Consider the following 20,038-nt stretch of genomic DNA (forward strand, 5'->3'; position numbering starts at 1 on the left):
TGCTAAAGATACTTGAATACAGAATTTAATACACATGAAGACATTCACAGTAGCTGCGTTCTATGTACATGCAACTAACAGACACAATGTTACAGTACAATTTTGAAGCCATGTGACAGTACCCAAACACATTTTTTTGCCTTAAAAATGAACAATGCATCTGCAACAGTGAACTCAAAAGTGACAAATTAACGTGTATCATGAAAACAATGGGTACTGAATTCTGGTGTTGGCTTTTAAATAATGGCCTGGAGCAAAACAGATAACTCAAAATTGATGTAGCTTTCCATCATGATACATAAATAAATTATCAGCCATTTTCTCACTTTGTGGAGGAGTTACTGGAGCAAATGGACACCCAAATACTGAATCTGATAATTATGTAACTCATCTGGTAACTCAACTACGCACCCAATAAATAATTCAAAAGCCTGAGATTCAGTATTCAGTCTCAGGACTTTTTCCTGATTCTTAACAGTAATTCACAATGACGTGTGAAGCTGTAAACTGTGCCAAACATTTCAGATTTCATAAAATGTTTTTAACTCCCCTGTAAGTGAGTGAGATTTTTTTACGGTTCAGAGGGAAAGAAGTGCATACTGTTTCGAACAGGGTTATCTCCAGTAAAGTATTGTGGAGTCAGTAATAGCCTTGAATAGACGATTTATTTGCATTTTAATTATTTCTGTTCATTTTTTTAAGTGTTCATACATTTTTCTATGAAGTAAGCAACAATCTATTTATGCATAAAACCAACTTACATAAATTAGCCCCTTGTTTACAATAACTTCAGTTTTACACATGCACTTAGCAGCTGGGCTAGGTGGCTGTGTCATCAGAGTCATTGAAGAGGAAGACTAAATCTGTTACAACAAAACATACTACCTAGTTAAATAACTTACAACACAAAGGGACTATAGACATTGGCTGCAAGTGGGCATTGATCTAAATCAATGAGGAAAGTTGAAAATTTGTGCCAGACCATGATTCGAAGCCATGATTCGAAGCCAGGTCCTCTGCTTACTAGGCAGATGTGTTGACCACTGCACCATCTGGACACAGTGGTCATTGCAACTGCATGGACTACCCTAACACGCCACCCATTAGACCCAAATTCTTAACTTATCCACATATTACTAATGTAGTGCCCCTTGTCCACTATTGTCATTACACCCAGCATTTCTCTGATTCCTGTAAGAGTTCAAGCCTGCTGTGCATCTGCACTGGAGAGATCATTGACTGACCTCACTTTAATTATATACAGAGTGAATCACCTAAACCTTGCACTGCAAAGGTTGCAGAAATGGACAGTACTACTGAAGTGTAGTTTTCACAGAATGTATTGGTAGCCAGAGGCTCATACTGTCAACCAATAGTGGGGATGCTGTGTCGCAGGAAAGCACAATAAAAAGACTGTCAGAAAGTTAGCTTTCGGCCAACAAAGTGTTTGTCAAAAATAGGTCTCTCTCTCTCTCTCTCTCTCTCTCTCTCTCTCTCACACACACACACACACACACACACACACACACACACACACTGCAACTCACATGCAAATGACCAGTCTCTGCCAGTTTGGTCCAGACTGCGAGCAGCAGCACATTACAGGAGAGGCAACTGGGTGAGGGTAATGAGGAGGCTGGGGCGGGGAGGGGGAGGGATAGAGTGTAGCGGAGGGGATGGTAAAGTGCTACTGGGTACATACAGGAATGAGGTGGAGAGTAGGGCAGCTATGTGCAGTCGGGAGGTTAGATGGAGGGTGGGGGAGAGAGGGGATGCTGGAATGGGAACAGGGAAGTTGCTAGATGGGTAAGGACAATGACTAATGAAGGTTGAGGCCTGGATGGTTATGGGAATGTAGGATATATTGCAGGGAGAGTTCCCACCTGCACAACTCAGAAAAGTTGGTGTTGGTGGGAAGGATCCAGATGGCACACACTGTGAAGCAGTCATTGAAATAAAGAACGTTGTGTCCTTGCGTGCTCATCAACAGCGGGGTCCAGTTGTTTCTTGGCCACAGTTTGTCGGTGGCCATTCATGCAGACAGACAGCTTGTTGGTTGTCTTGCCCACATAGGATGCAACAAGTGGTTGCAGCTTAGCTTGTAGATTGCATGACTAGTTTCACAGGTAGCCCTGCCTTTAATGGGATAGGTGATGTTTTTCACCAGACTGGAGTACGTGGTGGTGTTGGTGGTAGTGGTGGTGGGAGGATGTATGGGACAGGTCTTGTGCCTAGGTCTATTACAGGAATATGAACCATGAGGCAAGGTATTGGGAGGAGGGGCTGTAAAGGGATGGATGAGGATATTGTGCGGGTTTGGTGGGTAACAGAATGCCAATGTGGGAGGGGTGGAATGGACATTTCTAATTTCAGGGCATGACAAGAGGTAGTCAAAACCCTGGCGGAGAAAGTAATTCAGTTGCTCCAGTCCTGGGTGGTACTGAGTCATGAGGGGAATGCCCCCTGTGGACAGATGGCGGGACTTTGTGAGATGTTGGGTGAGTGGAAAGATAAGGTATAGGAGATGTTTCTGCACATGGTTGGAAGGGTAATTACGATATGTAAAGGCCTCTGTGAGACCCTTCATACATTTCAAAAAAGACTGCTTGTCACTACAGATGTGATGGCCATGGGTGGCTAGGCTGTATGGAAGGGACTGCTTGTTATGGAATGAGTGGCAGCTGTTGAAGTGGAGGTATTGCTGGTGGTTGGTAGATCCAATATCGACAGAGGTACTGATATAGCTATCTTTGAGGTGGAGGATAACAATGTAGAAGGTATCTTGATAGGCTGAGTACAGCCAGGTGAAGCAATTGGGGGAGAAGGTGTTGAGGTTCTGGAAGAATGTGGGTAGGATGTCCTCAACCTCAATCCAGATCACAAAGATGTCATCAATGACTCTGAACCAGGTGACTTTCATAGCATAGGGGGAGGGATAGCAGGGTAGGGGTGGGGGATGGTAAAGAGCTACTGGGAGCGTGCAAAGACGAGTTGGAGAGTAGGGCAGCTAGGTGCAGTTGGGAGGGCAGCAGAAAAGGAGTGAAGTAAAAAAGACTGGGTGCACTGGTGGAATAGAGGGCTGCATAGTGCTGGAATGGGAACAGGGAAGGGACTAGATAGTTTGGGATCATGGGTTTTTAGGAAGGATTCCTCTAGATGGCCCTTGAATAGATTGGCATAGGATGGTGCCATGTGGGTGCCCACAGCCGTATCCCAGATTTGTCTGTAGGTAATGCCTTCAAAGGAGAACTAATTGTAGGTGAGGATGGAGCAAGTCATGGCGACTAGGAAGGTGGTGATTGGTTTGGAATCCATTGGGCATTGGAAAAGGTAGTATTCAATAGCGGTAAGTCCACGGGCATTAGGGAAGTTATTGTAAAGAGAAGTGGTATCAATAGTGATATGTAGGGCACCATGTGGTAAAGGAAAAGGAACTGTGGAGTCAGTGGAGGAAATGGTTGGTATCTTGTATGTAGGAGGGTAGGTTGCAGCTAATAGGTAGAAGGAGTTTGTCTACAACAGCAGAGATTCTTTTGGGGGGGGGGGGGGGGGGCGCACAGTAACCGGCCACAATGGGGTGTCCTGGATAGTTGGGTTTACAGACTTTAGGAAGGATGTAGAAGGTAGGAGTGTGGGGAGTGGTAAGGGTGAGAAGAGTGATGGACACTGGGGAGAGGTTCTGGGATGGGCTTACGGATTTGAGGAGAGACTGGAGGTTCTTCTAGATTTCTAGAATGGGGTTACTGTGGCAGGGTTTGCAGGTTGATGACTCTGAAAAGCTGGCAGAGTCCTTCTACCAGGTAATAGTAGGGTAAATTAGAAAGTCAGTATTGTTTGTTGTAGGATTCATTTACAAGATATTGTATTTTGATAAGTTTCCACACTGACACCTGTCTGTTCTGTTTGTGCCGTTCAACTTGCTTAGGTACCACGTATGATGTTGTTATGTTTGCTTACAGTGTACTTGTGTTTTCCACGAGTGCACTGTGACACAGCAGTCAATTAGTGTATGACAGTCCAAGCAATAGTTTGTGAGTGGACAATGGGATTTACCAATGCAGAAAAAGCTTAGATGCTTTTGGTGTATGGAGAGTATAGGATGAATGCATTTTTTTCTTGTTCAGTGTATGTAGTGGGATATCTCAACAGATGTCAACCATCTTGGCAGTTATTTACCAATTTCTTCAACAGTTACGTGAGTGGTAGTGTAACACATAGACAACGTAACAGAAGGAAATGAGTGATGACAGAAGAGGGGGAAATTAATGCTCTTGCTGCTGTTGCATTTGATCTGAATGTTGGCTTATGATGACTGCATGAGGAACTAGCATGAGTCAGGCAAGTGTCCTACACATTTTTCATCAACAACGGTTCCATCCCTATTACATCTCTTCCCATCAAGAGCTGTATGGAAACAATTATTAAAATCGTGTTAACTTGTGTACATAGGTATTAAGACAGGATACTCCAGATATATTGTTTAACTTGTTTAGTTTTGAAACCACATTTGCCTATCATGGCCAGGCAAGCTGCTGAAACATGCACTATTCATCTGTTGACAATACCTGTTGACTTCGTCAGGTAGAACGTCAGTGTCCGTGGAATGTAAACGTGTGGTGTGGGATAGTGAACCATCAGCTAACAGGCCCATTTATCACACATGGACAGAAGAATGTGCTTAAGTGTATTGCAGAATTCTGACAGATCATCTTCCACAGACGCTAGAAGATGTTCCTCTGCAGACTAGAAGGAACCTGTGGTACCAACATGATGGCTGCCAGCCCATTGTGCACAATATACTACAGTACGTCTTCATAAACTGTTTACAAATTGTTGGATTGGACACACAACAGGACCTGTACCTTGGCTGGCCCATTCCCTGAATTTGATGTCTATACCCTTATTTCTGTGGGGAAAGCTGAAAGACGTTCGTCATCACAAAAAAGGCCCTTTGCTTGCAGAAAATGAGGTAGATTTTTCTATCTTTTGAATATAGTTGGGAACATGTTGAATACAAATTTTTGACCTCTGATACCCTAAAGACAACTTTTTACGGAAAAAAAAAAAAACGAAATTTTGGCACTTTTTTCAGGTTTTTGCCTATTACACAGAAACTAAGCACCCTACTGAAAATTTTACCATTACCAAAAGCAAAGACCATTAAATTTTGTGTTGAATGACCTACTTAAACATCAAAATCAATGCAGCCTTTTGGCCAGAATCAGTTGTCAAATTTCGTTAATTTTTACCACCTCGCTAAAAAATGGCTCAAATGCCTAAAACTCAAAAACAGCTACTTTAAATGAAAAATGTCAAGTTATCAAAGCTGTAGAGCACGAAATTTCATATTACCAAAGCATCTAGTTTTTCAGTTTTAGACACTGCTAAGTGTTCATACACTTGAAAGCCAAAGTAATTCCACCTTTTAAGTGAAAGTTATACAATGAAATGGAATTTCCTGAGGGAAGACTTCTCTCTAATAAGGTCACACGTTTTCTGTGTATATTGTTTTAATGTTCTTCACTCACAGGTATTTTTATTCATTTTTATCCATGCCTTTACTTGGTAAGAGTGGGTTGCTAAAATGAAAACTGCGTACACAGTAATGGCCAATTTATATTTACATGTAAGTAATATAAAAAACTGTGCAAATGGACAAATAAAAGGGCATGACAATATTAAAAAACACAATCTGAATATCAGAGATATACATTTTATCAAATTTCAATTTCATCGAGGTCATTTGGAAGACTGCAGCATGTACCGGTCAAGCATCCCATCTTCAGGATCCATTGCGGCACCTTTAACAGCTTCCTCATCCCACAACATGTCTTCCATATCTTCCTTATCCTCCTCAAGCTCAATTTCTGGAGCATTCTCACAAGTTAAGCCACAACAGTGTTTGCATGTGGAGGAAGAGTTTGCGACATCCACATTTTGCTGTGCATCCTTTTTTGCATGACCAGGAAACCATCTTCAGGAGCGTGTGTGGTGCCGCATATTTCATCACCACCAAAGGAAACAAGCCTTATAGGTTTTTCTTCCAGCTCCACTGGCAGGGATCAATTTTCTTCCCCAGCCAAGACTGCACTTGATGGTAGGATTGTAATGAATGCTACCTTACTGCAACTGATGTTGGTGATAGCCTTTCAAGTCTGAAAGATTTTCTCAGGGCAGACTTGACAAGAAACTCGTACTTGAGCTCATCCAATGTCGCGCAGCTGGAATTTCCATACCGTGGTAGCATCAGCTGTTTTCCTACCTGTACTATTACATCTCGAGAGACTGAGGGTTTAACAAATTCACAGCTTGCACTTTGAAGTGATACTGTTGTTCCATAGGTTTAGTAATTTCCCTTTACCTTGACCAAAAAAATTAGGGGATGTAGTATTAAATCCTGTGAAGGCACAGTTGAAAAGGGCAAATGTAAGATCGAAATTGAAAGAATGACTGGAGTACCACACTCCTGCTGATTCGCCTCTTCCCGATTTACGGAAGCACAAGTTGCTGCTGTTTCCTCAACCCGTTACAAGCTGTCAATGTCCTCGCTCACAATTGCCACACTGTCAGACTCAGCAACTTGGGAAACAGCTGTTTCCACAATTAATGAATCTGCATCTTCTCCTGCCTTTAGCACTTTAATACCTCCATCCTCAAATTTCCACATAAGCACCAAAATTAAGCAGTTCTAGTAGGTCTCATTTGCAAGAAACTTCTGTGCAACTGCAGCATTTGTATCTTCATTGAAAATGATACCTGATAATGAACTGGATACCTTCAAATGATGAGATCTTTCAGAAGACTTTGTTCCCCTTTGTGAAGCATCACTTGGGTACCCATCAAAATATGTGATCTGTTGTATTTCATACAGATGGCTCCAAACATTTCTCTGATTTGCCAAACAACCTTATACAGCAGATGAACAACTGTTTAATAGCATGTTTATCCGTATTTGGAATGAAATAGATGAGGGATTCTGTGTATCAGTGATCCAAAAATTTGTTGGTAGGTTTGTGGAAGTATGTGGCATTAGATGTCTACGCACAAGTCATGTAATTCACGTAAGTAAAGGGCCACTAATTTGCATATGCAGTGAAGGCACCTGACAGCGACCTAAATGGGTTCCATAGGATTTACATTAGGTGAATTTGGTCACCGAGACATCAACAAGAGTTCACTATAATGCTCCTCAAACCACTGTAATATGGTTACGACTCTGAGGCACAGACAATGAGAGTGCTGAAAGATGATACAGCTGTCAGGGCAGACATCTGGACTGAAGCAATGCAGTTAGCAGCTGTCAGCGTGTCTTCGATTACTACCACAGGTCCCATGCAAGTGAAGGAGAACGTCTCCCACAGCATAATAATGCTACCGCCAGCCTGCATCCGTGGCACACTACATGTTTTGAGCCACTGTTCATCTCAATGACAGCGTTTGTGGAGACGACAATCAACCTAATGTAGCAAATATGTGATTTAACTAAAGAGCTTACACATTTCCACTGATCAACAACTGAATTCCAATGGTCATGCCCACTGCAATCGTATTTGATGACATCGCTGAGTCAACATGTGAATGTGAACACACAGAGGTCGTCTGCTGCAGAACTCCATGTCCAACAATGTACAATGAACCGTGTGCTTGGAAACACATGTGCATGTACCAGCATTGTGCTCTTTCGACAGATATGCCACATATCATCTATCTCACTGTACAAAGCAGACAAACCTCTTAATCCCACATTCTGTGAATAGTCGTGGACGTCCAACCATTTAGTGCCTAGTGGTGGTTTCACTGGGACTTCTACCTATTACTGTAGATGCTCACGATGGTAGTACGTGAATATTCGACCAGCTTCGCTGCTGTGGAGATACTCGTACGTAGGCTTTGGGTAGTAGTAATCTGTCCTTTGTCAATGGATTTCACCATATGCAACTCATATCTTCGCTAGGCTGAGACCCTGTCCTTGTCTGCTTCACTTTCGTACTTTTGTTACCATGCCCTTGCACAACACAGGAAGACTGGGCACAGCTAACAACAGAAACAATATCAGTGGAAAGAAGGGGATGGCAGCCTTGGCTGTTTATGGCATGTCAATCGAGGGTGACCTATAGATACCTCTACACCTGAAGGTGTGACAGATTTATGTCTTCCTATTCGAAATTTCATTTCACTGAATAACTTTGGCTTACAAAAAACCACAAAACTTTGGCTTTCCAGTGTATGAACATTCAATAGTGCCTAAAACTCAAAAACCAGATGCTTTTGTAACATGAAATTTCATGCTCTACAACTCTGATAATTTGACATTTTCCATTTGGAGTAGCTGTTTTTGAGTTACAGGCACTGGAGGAGACTTTTTAGCCAAGTTGGTAAAAATGAACGAACTCTGATCTCTGGTTGCAGCCAAACGGCTGCACTAATTTTGACTTTTAAGTAGGTCATTCAACACAAAATTTAAAGCTCTTTAATTTTGGTAATGGTAAAACTTTCATTGGGATGCACTGCAGCAAATCAATAGAAAAAAAGGTTTAATAACCATAAATTTCCGAGTAACAGGAGCAAAAAAAAAAAAAAAAAAAAAAAGAAAAAAAAATTTTTTTTTTTTTTTTTTTTTTTTTTTTTTTTTTTTTTTTTTTTGCCACAAACAGTTGTCCCGAGGGTATTGGAGGTGGAAAACTTGGATTCATCATACTCTCAACTATGTGCACACGATAAAAAAATAAAATCTTCCCCATTTTTTGCAACCAATAAGTACCCCATAACTGCACTGCAAGGAAATACCAATTACACCTGATGATATGTAATGAAGTATTAGTGCAGTCTTCTTGGACATCTCCACTGAAACTTTAGCATGTATGCACCAGTTGTTCCATACCAGAATGAAAGTGTGTATTGTCACTGCTGGTGGTCATTTTGAACACAACCTGTGTTTGTCAATTGTCTTGTCACTGTTCAGAATCCACGTAACTATTGCATGCACTCATATTGTTTATTATTGTGTGCTACCACAGGTATTGCAGAAGTGTCAGTGTGGAAATTTTTCAAAATATGATAAATGACTCTCACTAGATTTCTGAAACAAACATCACAGGCATTCTAATTTACCATAATTGGCTCTGAGCACTTAGAACTACTTAAACCTAACTAACCTAAGGACATCACACACATCCATGCCCAAGGCAGGATTCGAACCTGCGACTGTAGCGGTCCCACGGTTCCAGACTGAAGCGCCTAGAACCGTTCGGCCACTTCGGCAGCCTTACCATACTTCTTTTCTGTTAATGTCAATAGGTACTGTTCCATTTTAAAAAGTGTATGTCTGCACATTAAATACACTTTCTAAGTCTTATTATGATCTGTTGATTGGCTAAAAATACAATCCCCTGGCTACCAACCCATTCTGTGAAAATCGTATGTCAATAGCATTTTCCATTTCTGCAATATTTGCGGTGCAAGTTTTAGACGATTCACCCTGTATATGTGGTGTCTATTCTTTTGGACATGTCTCAAAGAACAGACACCACATACATATAAATAATTTACATTACAAAGCAAGTTACTTATGAACATTTACAATTCCAATAACAGCTTAGAAATTGTGTCAGTTAGCAATTCCTGATATTACGTTGATATTAATTTCTGCATTAACAGGTGTAATATATTAAGTAAGCAAGTAATATATTAAAGACAAATTAATAATTCATCAATAAATAATTGTTTAAGAAAGACGAATTAATTACACTGTTTCATAATCAATCTCCATCAAAAGTAAGAAAATCCATCTGGATGACACTGTGATGTCTTGAACGACAGACTAGTAGAGGGTACCTGTGAGCACCACCGCAGCCGCTCATGCCACCCAGATAGCAGAGAGTCGTAGAGCTGGCGCAGCCACTCATGAACACCACCATCCTCGGCTTCGACTAGAGACGCCCACTGATGCAGAAGTGCACCTCTTTGGCATTTATGGTAATATTTAAGCAGCTGTGGGAGCCGACCAATTGATGTGAAAATTTGTACGTAGATTAGTGATTGGTCTGTGGAGAGCAATAGAAGTAGAGGACAACTTCAGATATTAGCATATATATTTTACAATCATGTTTAATTTTTAAAAGCAAAACTAAAAGCTCCTTTTACTCATTTTGAATAAACAGTGAGATTGTGGCTACTCATGAACACTGAAGGTATTTGTGACAATGGGTAACTAATGAGACTACCATGAATAGGCAAGTTACATTGTAGCAACGACTGAATGTTTCCACAACAAGATGCTGTCAGTTTTTGTTAGTGTTTGCTGTGCTTCATAAATCTGTACATCATCTACAAACTGCCCTTGTATTCACCTACATGTACATGATATACTTCCAGGTTTTGTCTTATTTCATTATTCCTCTCTCTGTCTGCATCCTCTCATTTTTACTGATTGTCATCAATTTTGTGAAACCAAAACTGATCACCTCCAACACTTTCCACTGCAGCAAATCAATAGAAAAAAAGGTTTAATAACCATAAATTTATATGTTCCTAATATTCAAAGTTGCTGTCACATTTCTCACGCCTTATGCACACAGTACAAGAACAAGACAATAATAAACTGTTATTTTTAACATCCCCCAGTGAACCATGGACCTTGGCGTTGGTGGGGAGGCTTGCATGCTTCAGTGATGCAGATAGCCATACCGAAGGTGCAACCACAATGGAGGGGTATCTGTTGAGAGGCCAGACAAATATGTGGTTCCCAAAGAGGAGCAGCGGCCTTTTCTGTAGTTGTAGGGGCAACAGTTTGAATGACTGACTGAACTCGCCTTGTAACATCAACCAAAACAGCATTGCTGTGCTGGTACAGCGAATGGCTGAAAGCAATGGGAAACTACAGCTGTAATTTTTCCCGAGGGCATGCAGCTTCACTGTATGGTTAAATGATGGTGGCATCCTCTTGGATAAAATATTCCAGAGGTAAACTAGACCCCCCATTTGGATCTTCGGGTGGGGACTACTCAGGAGGACGTTGTTATCAGGAGAAACAAAACAGGTGCCCTATGGATCAGAGCGTGGAATGTCAGGTCCCTTAATCGGTCAGGTAGGTCAGAAAATTTAAAATGGGAAATGGATAGGTTAAAGTTAGATATAGTGGGAACTAGTAAAGTTCAGTGACAGGAGAAACAGGACGTCTGGTCAGGCAAAAACAGGGTGACAAAATCAAATAGGAGTAATGCAGGAGTAAGTTTAATAATGAATTAAAAAACAGGAAAGCGGATAAGCTACTATGAACAGCATTGCAAACACTTTACTGTAGCCAAGATAGACATGAAGCCCATGCCTACCACATTGGTACAAGTTTATATGCCAACTAGCTCTGCAGATGATGAAGAGATTGAAGAAAAGTATGATGTGATACAAGAAATTATTCAAATAGTTAAGAGTGAAGAATTTAATAGTCATGGGAGACTGGAATTCGACATTAGGAAAAGGAAGACAAGGAAAAGTAGTAGGTGAATATGGAATGGGGGTAAGTAATGAAACAGGAAGCCGCCTGGTAGAATTTTGCACAGAGCGTAACTTAGTCTTCGCTAATACTTGGTTTAAGAATCATGAAAGAAGGTTGTACACATGGAAGAGACCTGGAGACACTGGAAAGTTTCAGATTGATTAAATAATGGTAAGACAGAGATTTAGGAACCAGGTTTTAAATTGTAAGACATTTTCAGGGGCAGATGTGAGCTCTGACCACAATTTATTGGTATTGAACTGAAGATTAAAACTGAAGAAACTGCAGAAAGATTGGGATTGAAGGAGATGAGACCTGCATAAACTGAAAGAACTAGAGGTTGCAGAGAGTTTCAGAGGGAGCATTAGGGAATGATTGACAAGAACAGGGAAAAGGAATACTGTAGAAGAAGAATGGGTAGTTTTGAGACATGAAGTAATGAAGGCAGCACAGGACCAAGTACGTAAAAAACACAAGGGCTAAAAGAAATGCTTGAATATTATATTGAATTTAATTGATGAAAGGAAAAAATATAAAAATTCAGTAAAGGAAGCAGGAAAAAGGAATACAAACATCTAAAAATGAGATCAACAGGAAGTGTAAAACAGCTAAGAGAGAATGGCTAGAGGGCAAATGTAAGGATGTGGAAGCATTTATCACTAGGGGTACAATAGATGCCACCTACAGAAACATTAAAGAGACCTTTGGAGGAAAGAGAACCACCTCTATGAATATCAAGAGCTCAGGCGGTAAAGCAGTCCTAAGCAAAGATGGGAAAGCCAATAGGTGGCAGGAATATATAGAGGATCTATACAAGGATGATGTACCTGAGGGAACTAGAAGAGGACATAGATGAAGATGAGGTGGGAGATGTATACCGTGTGAAGAATTTGACGGAGTGCTGAAAGACTTAAGTAGAAACAAGGGCCCGGGAGTAGACAACATTCCATAATTACTGATAACCTTGGGAGAGCAACCCATGACCAAACTCTTCCATTGGTGGGCAAGATGTATGAAACAGGTAAAATACCCTCAGACTTTAAGAAGAATATAATGATTCCAGTTCCAAAGAAAGCAGGTGCTGACATGTGTGAAAATTACCGAACTATTAGTTTAATAAGTCACGGTTGCAAAATACCAACACCAATTCCTTACCAACGAATGGAAAAACTGGTAAAAGCCAATCTCGGGGAAGATCAGTTTGGATTCTGTAGAAATACAGGAACACACGAGGCAATACTGACCCTACGACTTATCTTAGAAGTTATGTTAAGGAAAAACAAACCCACATTTATATCACTTGTAGAGTTGGAGAAAGCTTTTGACAATGTTGACTGGAAGACTCTCTTTAAAATTCTGAAGGTGGCAGGGGTAAAATACAGGGAACAAAGGGCTATTTACGATCTGTACAGAAACTAGAAGGCATTTATAAGGCTTGAGGGGCACAAAAGGGAAGCAATGGTTGAGAAGGGAGTGTGACAGGGTTATAGCCTCTCCCCAATGTTATTAAATCTGTACATTGAACAAGCAGTAAAGGAAACCAAAGAAAAATTTGGAGTAAGACTTAAAATCCAAGGAGAAGAAATAAAAGCCTTGCGGGTTGCTGATGACATTATAATTCTGTCAGAGACAGAAAGAGACTTAGAAGAACAGTTGAACAGAATGGACAGTGTCTTGAAACAAGGATGTAAGATGAACATCAATAAAAGCAAAATCAGAGTAATGGAATGTAGTCGAATCAAATCAGGTGATGCTGAGGGAATTAGATTAGTAAATGAGACACTTAAAGCAGTAGATGAGTTTTGCTATTTGGGCAGCAAAATAACTGAGGGTGGTCGAAGTAGAGAAGGCACAAAATGTAGAGTGGCGACGGCAAGGAAAGCGTTTCTGAAGAAGAGAAATTTGTTAACAGTGAGTATAGATTTAAGGGTCAGAACGTCTTTTCTGAAAGTATTTGTATGGAGTGTAGTCATATATGGATGTGAAACATCGACTATAAACAGCTTAGACAAGAAGAAAATAGAAGCTTTTGGAATGTGGTGCTACAGAAGAATGCTGAAGATTAGACATGTAAATCATGTAACTAAATGAGGAGGAGGAGAATTGGGGAGAAGAGGAGTTTGTGGCACAACTTGCCTAGAAGAAGGGATTGGTTGGTAGGTCACATTCTGAGGCATCAATGGGTCACCAATTTAGTACAGGAGGGAGGCATGGAGGATAAAAATCGTAAAGGGAGAACAAGATATGAATACACTATGCAGATTCAGAAAGATGTAGGTTGCAGTAGTTACTTAGAGATGAAGGGGCTTGCATAGGATAGAGTAGCACGGAGAGCTGCATCAAACCAATCTTTGGACTGAAGACGACAACAACAACAACAACAACAACAACAACAACACACTTTGAACATAATTAAAAAGCATGGCAGTAGCAAAAATAGAGTGCAATGTTTCTGAATCTTTCAGATTGTAAGTACATTTTCATGGAAGTCTGAAACAAACCATGCAAAAATTATAATTGAGCACCATATCCGTTATAGACTGCAAACTTTCTTCAGACAGTGTCAAAACACAGACATGAAATATGTTTTCAAAGTCAGTGTTGAAACAAATTGGACACTTCAATCACACGTATCATCATGGACATTCCATCACATGATGCATTATAGGGGAGCTAAGAGTGTGGATTCTAATTTAGGGACAGCAGAGTACAAATCTCATGTCCTGTAGCTCCCTTAAAATGCTTTAGGTGATTTTTATATGATTCCTTCCACAAAGGAGTGAATGCACTTGACAGTCTTGACAGCAGCTGAAAGAATTTAGGGACTAGTTTGAGAACACACGCAATGAACATTTTGTTCACCAAATGGTGCCCATGAACAACAGCATCTGAAGATGGCCATTGTTGGCTGAAACTGGTTACAAGTGTGTCATAGAATGTAATTGTATCTAAAACAAAGAGAAGTGCAACTTAGGGTATACCCCATACAAATATGTAACAAGAGATGCTCAGTGACTTGAATGACAATCTTTTACAAAACTGTAACATTGTTCCATTAAAACACTGTTAAATTTACAGAACTGTTACTTGAGATAGACTGGATGGCATCCTGCTACCTCACTTGTGCATCTCATATAGAATCAAAAGAATAGGATGAGAGAGATTAGGACACATAAAGAAATATTTTTCCCTTGCTGGATCCAGAGATAAGGACAGCAAACTGCTAATATTTCGATGATGTGCCTACCACCATGCACTGTGAGGGGACTGTGGTGTATATGCATAGATGTATAGACTGCTAGTACCTTCCAGATTTCTGGTACAACTCAGCAAACAACCTATGTACGTAAGTGATGTAGGATACTTCTCTTTAAGGAAGAAGAGGAAGATGAATAGTAAATTACAATTTTATCTAAATTTAAGCTACAAATAACAATTTTAAAGCTATATTAGATGTTCTGCTAACAATTTCTTAGCATCTATTATTTCAATGGCCAAAAATTTGAGAAAACTGCAGCAAAAAGGATATACATGTTTGAAATCAACTTTTTCTGCCATATTAAGTAAATGAAAGATCACAAATGATTAAAGATTACAGAACCATTCATGATCTGACTTTGAAAATTAAGTGCCTCCAAACATTGTGATAAGGAATTAAGGAAGATCTTGTTATTTTGTACGAAAGTCAACTCCCATGCAGCATGTACACAAGTACCCAAAGCATCCACGGTGGTCACTGAGAACTGTGACAAATGGAAAGTTTCTCACCATCCATACCCCAAACTATTTAATGGCCAACATGTGCTGTGAACATTTGGGTTAAGGGCATAATAGTATCACAGAGGTTGCCAAGCGAGCATCTTAACATTCTTGTGGATGTCAGTAAAGGACACATTAAAGTTTGTCTAACTGAAAATCATTACAATCTGCAACTAAGCACACAAGTGACAGCATTCCCAAAGCAATTGCAGTCTGAGGCACTTGTGGCTTCCACACAATGAAAGCTGTATGTGGCTACTCATGAACACGGAAGGTATTTGTTACAATGGGTAACTAACGAAACCACTGTGAGTAGGCAAGTTACCTGGCTACTATGACTCATGAACATTTCCATATGAGCAATATACTTTCATCTCTTGTTATTGTTTGCTGTGCTTCATAAATCTGGACACCCTCTATCAGCTTCTCTTGCATTCATCTATGTGTACACATGTACATTATTTTTCCCCTCCCTGTCTGCATACTATCAGTCTTACTGCCAACAGAAAGTGCAAAAGTGCCTCACTGTCACTATGCCAAGTCTACACACTTAGCAGTACTTCAGCTTTGAGTAACACTGTGGATGATGCTGAATGATCCATTATGACCATTATGCCTGTCACCATATTGTCTGCTGCAATGCTTGCTTGACTTTGCATACTGCTCTCTTCCATTTACTAGTTCCACACAATTATTACTGTCGTAGCAAAAAGCAGAGATATCTGTATAACAAACTCATTTGCCTAATATCAAATTTGTGCATCATTAGAACACACTTTATACATGCATATTATATATTGTCCCCATTTCATCAATGAGGCATAATGGTACATGTTTCTACATCATCTGATGGCTCTTTAGTGACAGAGCTGCTGTCAAGAACATGTACACAGTTCCTTCATAATTTTAATGATTTGCTGCTCGTACACTATTCAAAACATCCTATGAGTTTGATTCATTGCAGCCATTCTTTTTAGGTGTCACAGTTTTCAAAATGTTAGTGAACACAAGGAAAGAAACAAAATGTATTGATGAAGTACGAAGAAAGACTAATATAATAGGAAATATTGATAATATTGTATACTAAAGGTCAAAAAAGCATAGGCCAATTGAGTAAATGAACAGCATTATCATGAATATCTGAAAGTTCAAACTGCATTCTTATTCTTTAAAAAATTAAATCTTACAAACTATTATGAGGACTGTTTTTATGAAACAAAACTTATCCCAATACTTCCACAATACTAGAACTTTTCATCTTAATTTCAGTAAAGTCACTGAGGTATGTATTTTTTTTTGTACTGTATGCAGAAATTGTAATGACTATGTATTTAATTATGAGAAAATGGCAAGGTACTGCCAAAAAATAATTAACTGTCTTGAAGAAAAGACTATCTTCACTAAACAAGTAATTATTAAGCCGACTGTTGCAAATGTGGCCTACCGACAGAACTCGAAGTGAATGCTTGAACCAATTCAGGGCTGGTCAAAGCCTCAAGCCTATTCTTCAGACCTTCAAGCTGCAGCTTCCTGTCTTCATAATCAGGAACATTAGCAAGTACAGCAAGTGACTGCTGCATGCTGACTAGCTTACTTGCAATTCTTTCCATGTCACCAGACTCAAATGCCTGAAATCAGAATTTTATGTTGTGAATGATTGTTTTTATTTACTATTGTCTTAGTTATTTTCGTTTTGTCATTTCGCTTTTTCACAGTTATAGTGCTGTCTAGAGCAATACACAGAAGCAGTGTCAATATCTTAATATTCTTTTATTAACTTAAGCCATCTCTACAGACATGTGACAAGTTACATGTAGAAAGACATACATACTCGTATGTTTATTAAAAAGGCACCACTGAGCAACAGCCAGTTCCGTGAGTGAGGCCATCCATTTTACACATGTCTGGTGAGTGACAACAGAGTTTAGCTTCTTACCAAATTGCAATTCATATTTTATGACTTTGCAAGTAAGGTGTGACCAATCTGCAAAGAGGAGGATATGTGGGGTGACAGAGGCTAATTTATTTCCCTTTTACAATATGTTTGCACATTAAAAAAATGTAGCATATTTAGAAAACAGTGCACTATGGTCATGATAAATGAGATAACACTACCAGTTGGAAACAGTATCGGGCAGAATTTTTTTGAATGTTTGTGCTCCCTGCAAATGAACTAATAAAAACAAAATCTGCCACTATCAGGATGAAGACACTATGCTCAGGTCAGTTACAACATCTAACAATCTTATTTTCAATATTCAAACACAGCTTCATGTGTGAATATAGTATATCAGTCGTGGCTGATTTAAGCAGTGTTTAAGGGGTGTATATCTGTTCAGTACTACCTAAATCAGCCATTGGCTAGAGCACAGCTAGTACTCTCCATCCACAAATGAAGCAGTGTGTGGATATTAAAAATGAGGGCTTCAGCCGAAATTGTGGAAATTGGACTCTCAGGTACAGATTATGCCTATAACGAAAACAAAATGGAGGTGGTGGGGCATGTAGCAAGGTGAATGAATGGTAGGTGCACCAAAGTTCTTAGTTGGGCATCAAGAGATATGAACAGTCAAGATGACATTCAAAATACGCATGAACAATGTGAATGTGTACAGCTTTTATGAAAAAATCCACAGGCAGATGTTATCAAATAGTGGGTATCAGATGGTTGGTGTGTGTGTGTGTGTGTGTGTGTGTGTGTGTGTGTGTGTGTGTGTGTGTGTGCGCGCGTGCACTGGATTAAGTTTCCTCACCAGAAAAAAGTAGTGATGTACTTACAGTTCAGTGCTTTTCATTCAAACAAAAGGAACTTTTCTGCACTGTACAAATAAACACTTTATGAGTATATACTCAAAAGGATCGAAGAAAAATACAAAAACTGTGAAACAGATTTATTAATAGATTCCAGAAGTGCTTTCTTTTATTTTACTAATATTTATCATTCACGACTTGATATGAAGAATATGTGAGTTGGAAAGCTATTAAAAGAGGAATAAATAATAGTCAAATGCAGTATTTCAACAGAAGAAGAGATAGAAAACATTTATATTCCTTTTTTTTTTTTTTTAAGTTTCAGTGGTTTAGTACATTATGAATAAGGCTTTCATTACAAGCTATTTCCATTCTTCTTACTGGGAGCTGATTGTAGGGTAGTTAATTCCATTATTAAATATGCTATTTTATTTTTATATGAAATCAAACAATGGAAACTCCAGATTAGAATGTCAGTGCAGCAAAGATAGACTGCTACTTAGCATAAAGATGACACATTAAGTTGAAGACAGATCCAATTAAAAGACATGTACACATAAGTTTTTGGCCCCAGCATTCATTAGAAAAAGAAAGAGAAACACACACCATTTTTTCACACAAGCAAGTGCACTTCACACACACATGACCACCAACTCTGGCTGCTCACCAATGGCATTCTGGTCCTAGCTGCTGGAGTTGGTGGTCATGAAGGTTGTGGCAGAAACCTTATGAGTAAACGTCTTAATTGTGCCTGCTGCTATTTGACTTGTCATCTCTGGGGTAAGTAGCAATTTATCTTTTCTACATTGTGTTATTTTCATAAGAGCATTTCAAAACTGGTTTTCTATATTTAAGCGCTTCATAAAAAAATATACTTCTTCCATGTCAGTTGCAAGAATGGTCCAGTTGTCTGCTTCATGAAGTGCTTGTTTTGCAGCCTGCAATTGTGTTTTTAAATGGTCTATGTGCTCCAATGTTGCCATTGACTGTCCTGTGTCCTGTTCAACCTGTGAAAAAACAACCACAAATCATATCAATCATGTCAGGCTACAGAATGGACAAAACCAGACAAGAAATAACAGAAAAACAATCATAATAACAGGAGGAACAAGACTTTTGGTCAGGTGAATACAGGGTTATAAATACAAAATCAAATAGGGGTAATGCAGGAGTACGTTTAGTAATGAATAAAAAAATAGGAGTATGGGTAAGCTACTACAAACAGCATAGTGAACGCATTATTGTGGCCAAGATAGAAATGAAGCCCACACCTGCTACAGTAGTACAAGTTTATATTCCAACTAGCTCTGCAGATGACGAAGAAATTGAAGAAATATATGATGAGATAAAAGAAATTATTCAAATAGTGAAGGGAGACGAAAATTTAATAGTCATGGGTGACTGGAATTCGATAGTAGGAAAAGGAAGAGAAGGAAACATAGTAGGTGAATATGGATTGGGGGCAAGAAATGAAAAAGGAAGCTGCCTGGTAGAATTTTGCACAGATCATAACTTGCTCTGGTTGAAGAGTTATAAAAGAAGGTTGTATTCATGGAAGAAGCCTGGAGATACTGACACGTTTCAGATAGATCATATAATGGTAAGACAGAGAATTAGGAACCAGGTTTTAAATTGTAAGACATTTCCAGGGGCAGATATGGACTCTGTCCACAATCTATTGGTTATGAACTGTAGATTAAAACTGACGAAACTGCAAAAAGGTGGGAATTTAAGGAGATGGGACGTGGATAAACTGACTAAACCAGAAGTTGTACAGAGTTGCAGGGAGAGCATAAGGGAACAACTGACAAGAATGGGGGAAAGAAATACAGTAGAAGAAAACTGGGTACCTTTGAGGGATGAAGTAGAGAAGGCAGCAGAGGATCAAGTAGGTAAAAAGATGAGGGCTGGTAGAAATCCTTGGGTGTCAGAAGAAATACAGAATTTAATCGATGAAAGGAGAAAATATAAAAATGCAGTAAATGAAGCAGGCAAAAAGGAATACAAACGTCTCAAAAATGAGATTGACAGGAA

At 39.5% G+C, this 20,038-nt stretch overlaps 1 protein-coding gene across 1 annotated transcript in view; it reads right to left on the bottom strand.

The window, feature by feature from the left end:
- LOC126187608 (conserved oligomeric Golgi complex subunit 7) overlaps positions 1 to 20,038 on the bottom strand; it is an 82,400-nt gene that overhangs the window by 38,657 nt on the left and 23,705 nt on the right. Inside the window, exons 5-7 of the mRNA XM_049928802.1 lie at positions 18,880 to 19,011; positions 16,698 to 16,881; positions 9,835 to 10,043 (exon numbers count right to left, since the gene is read on the bottom strand). Of these exons, the coding sequence (XP_049784759.1) occupies positions 9,835 to 10,043; positions 16,698 to 16,881; positions 18,880 to 19,011 (525 nt within the window). The remainder of the gene's footprint in view (positions 1 to 9,834; positions 10,044 to 16,697; positions 16,882 to 18,879; positions 19,012 to 20,038) is intronic.

This window comes from Schistocerca cancellata, chromosome 1 (genome assembly GCF_023864275.1).
Source record: "Schistocerca cancellata isolate TAMUIC-IGC-003103 chromosome 1, iqSchCanc2.1, whole genome shotgun sequence".
In the NCBI taxonomy this organism is placed as follows: Eukaryota; Metazoa; Arthropoda; class Insecta; order Orthoptera; family Acrididae; genus Schistocerca; species Schistocerca cancellata.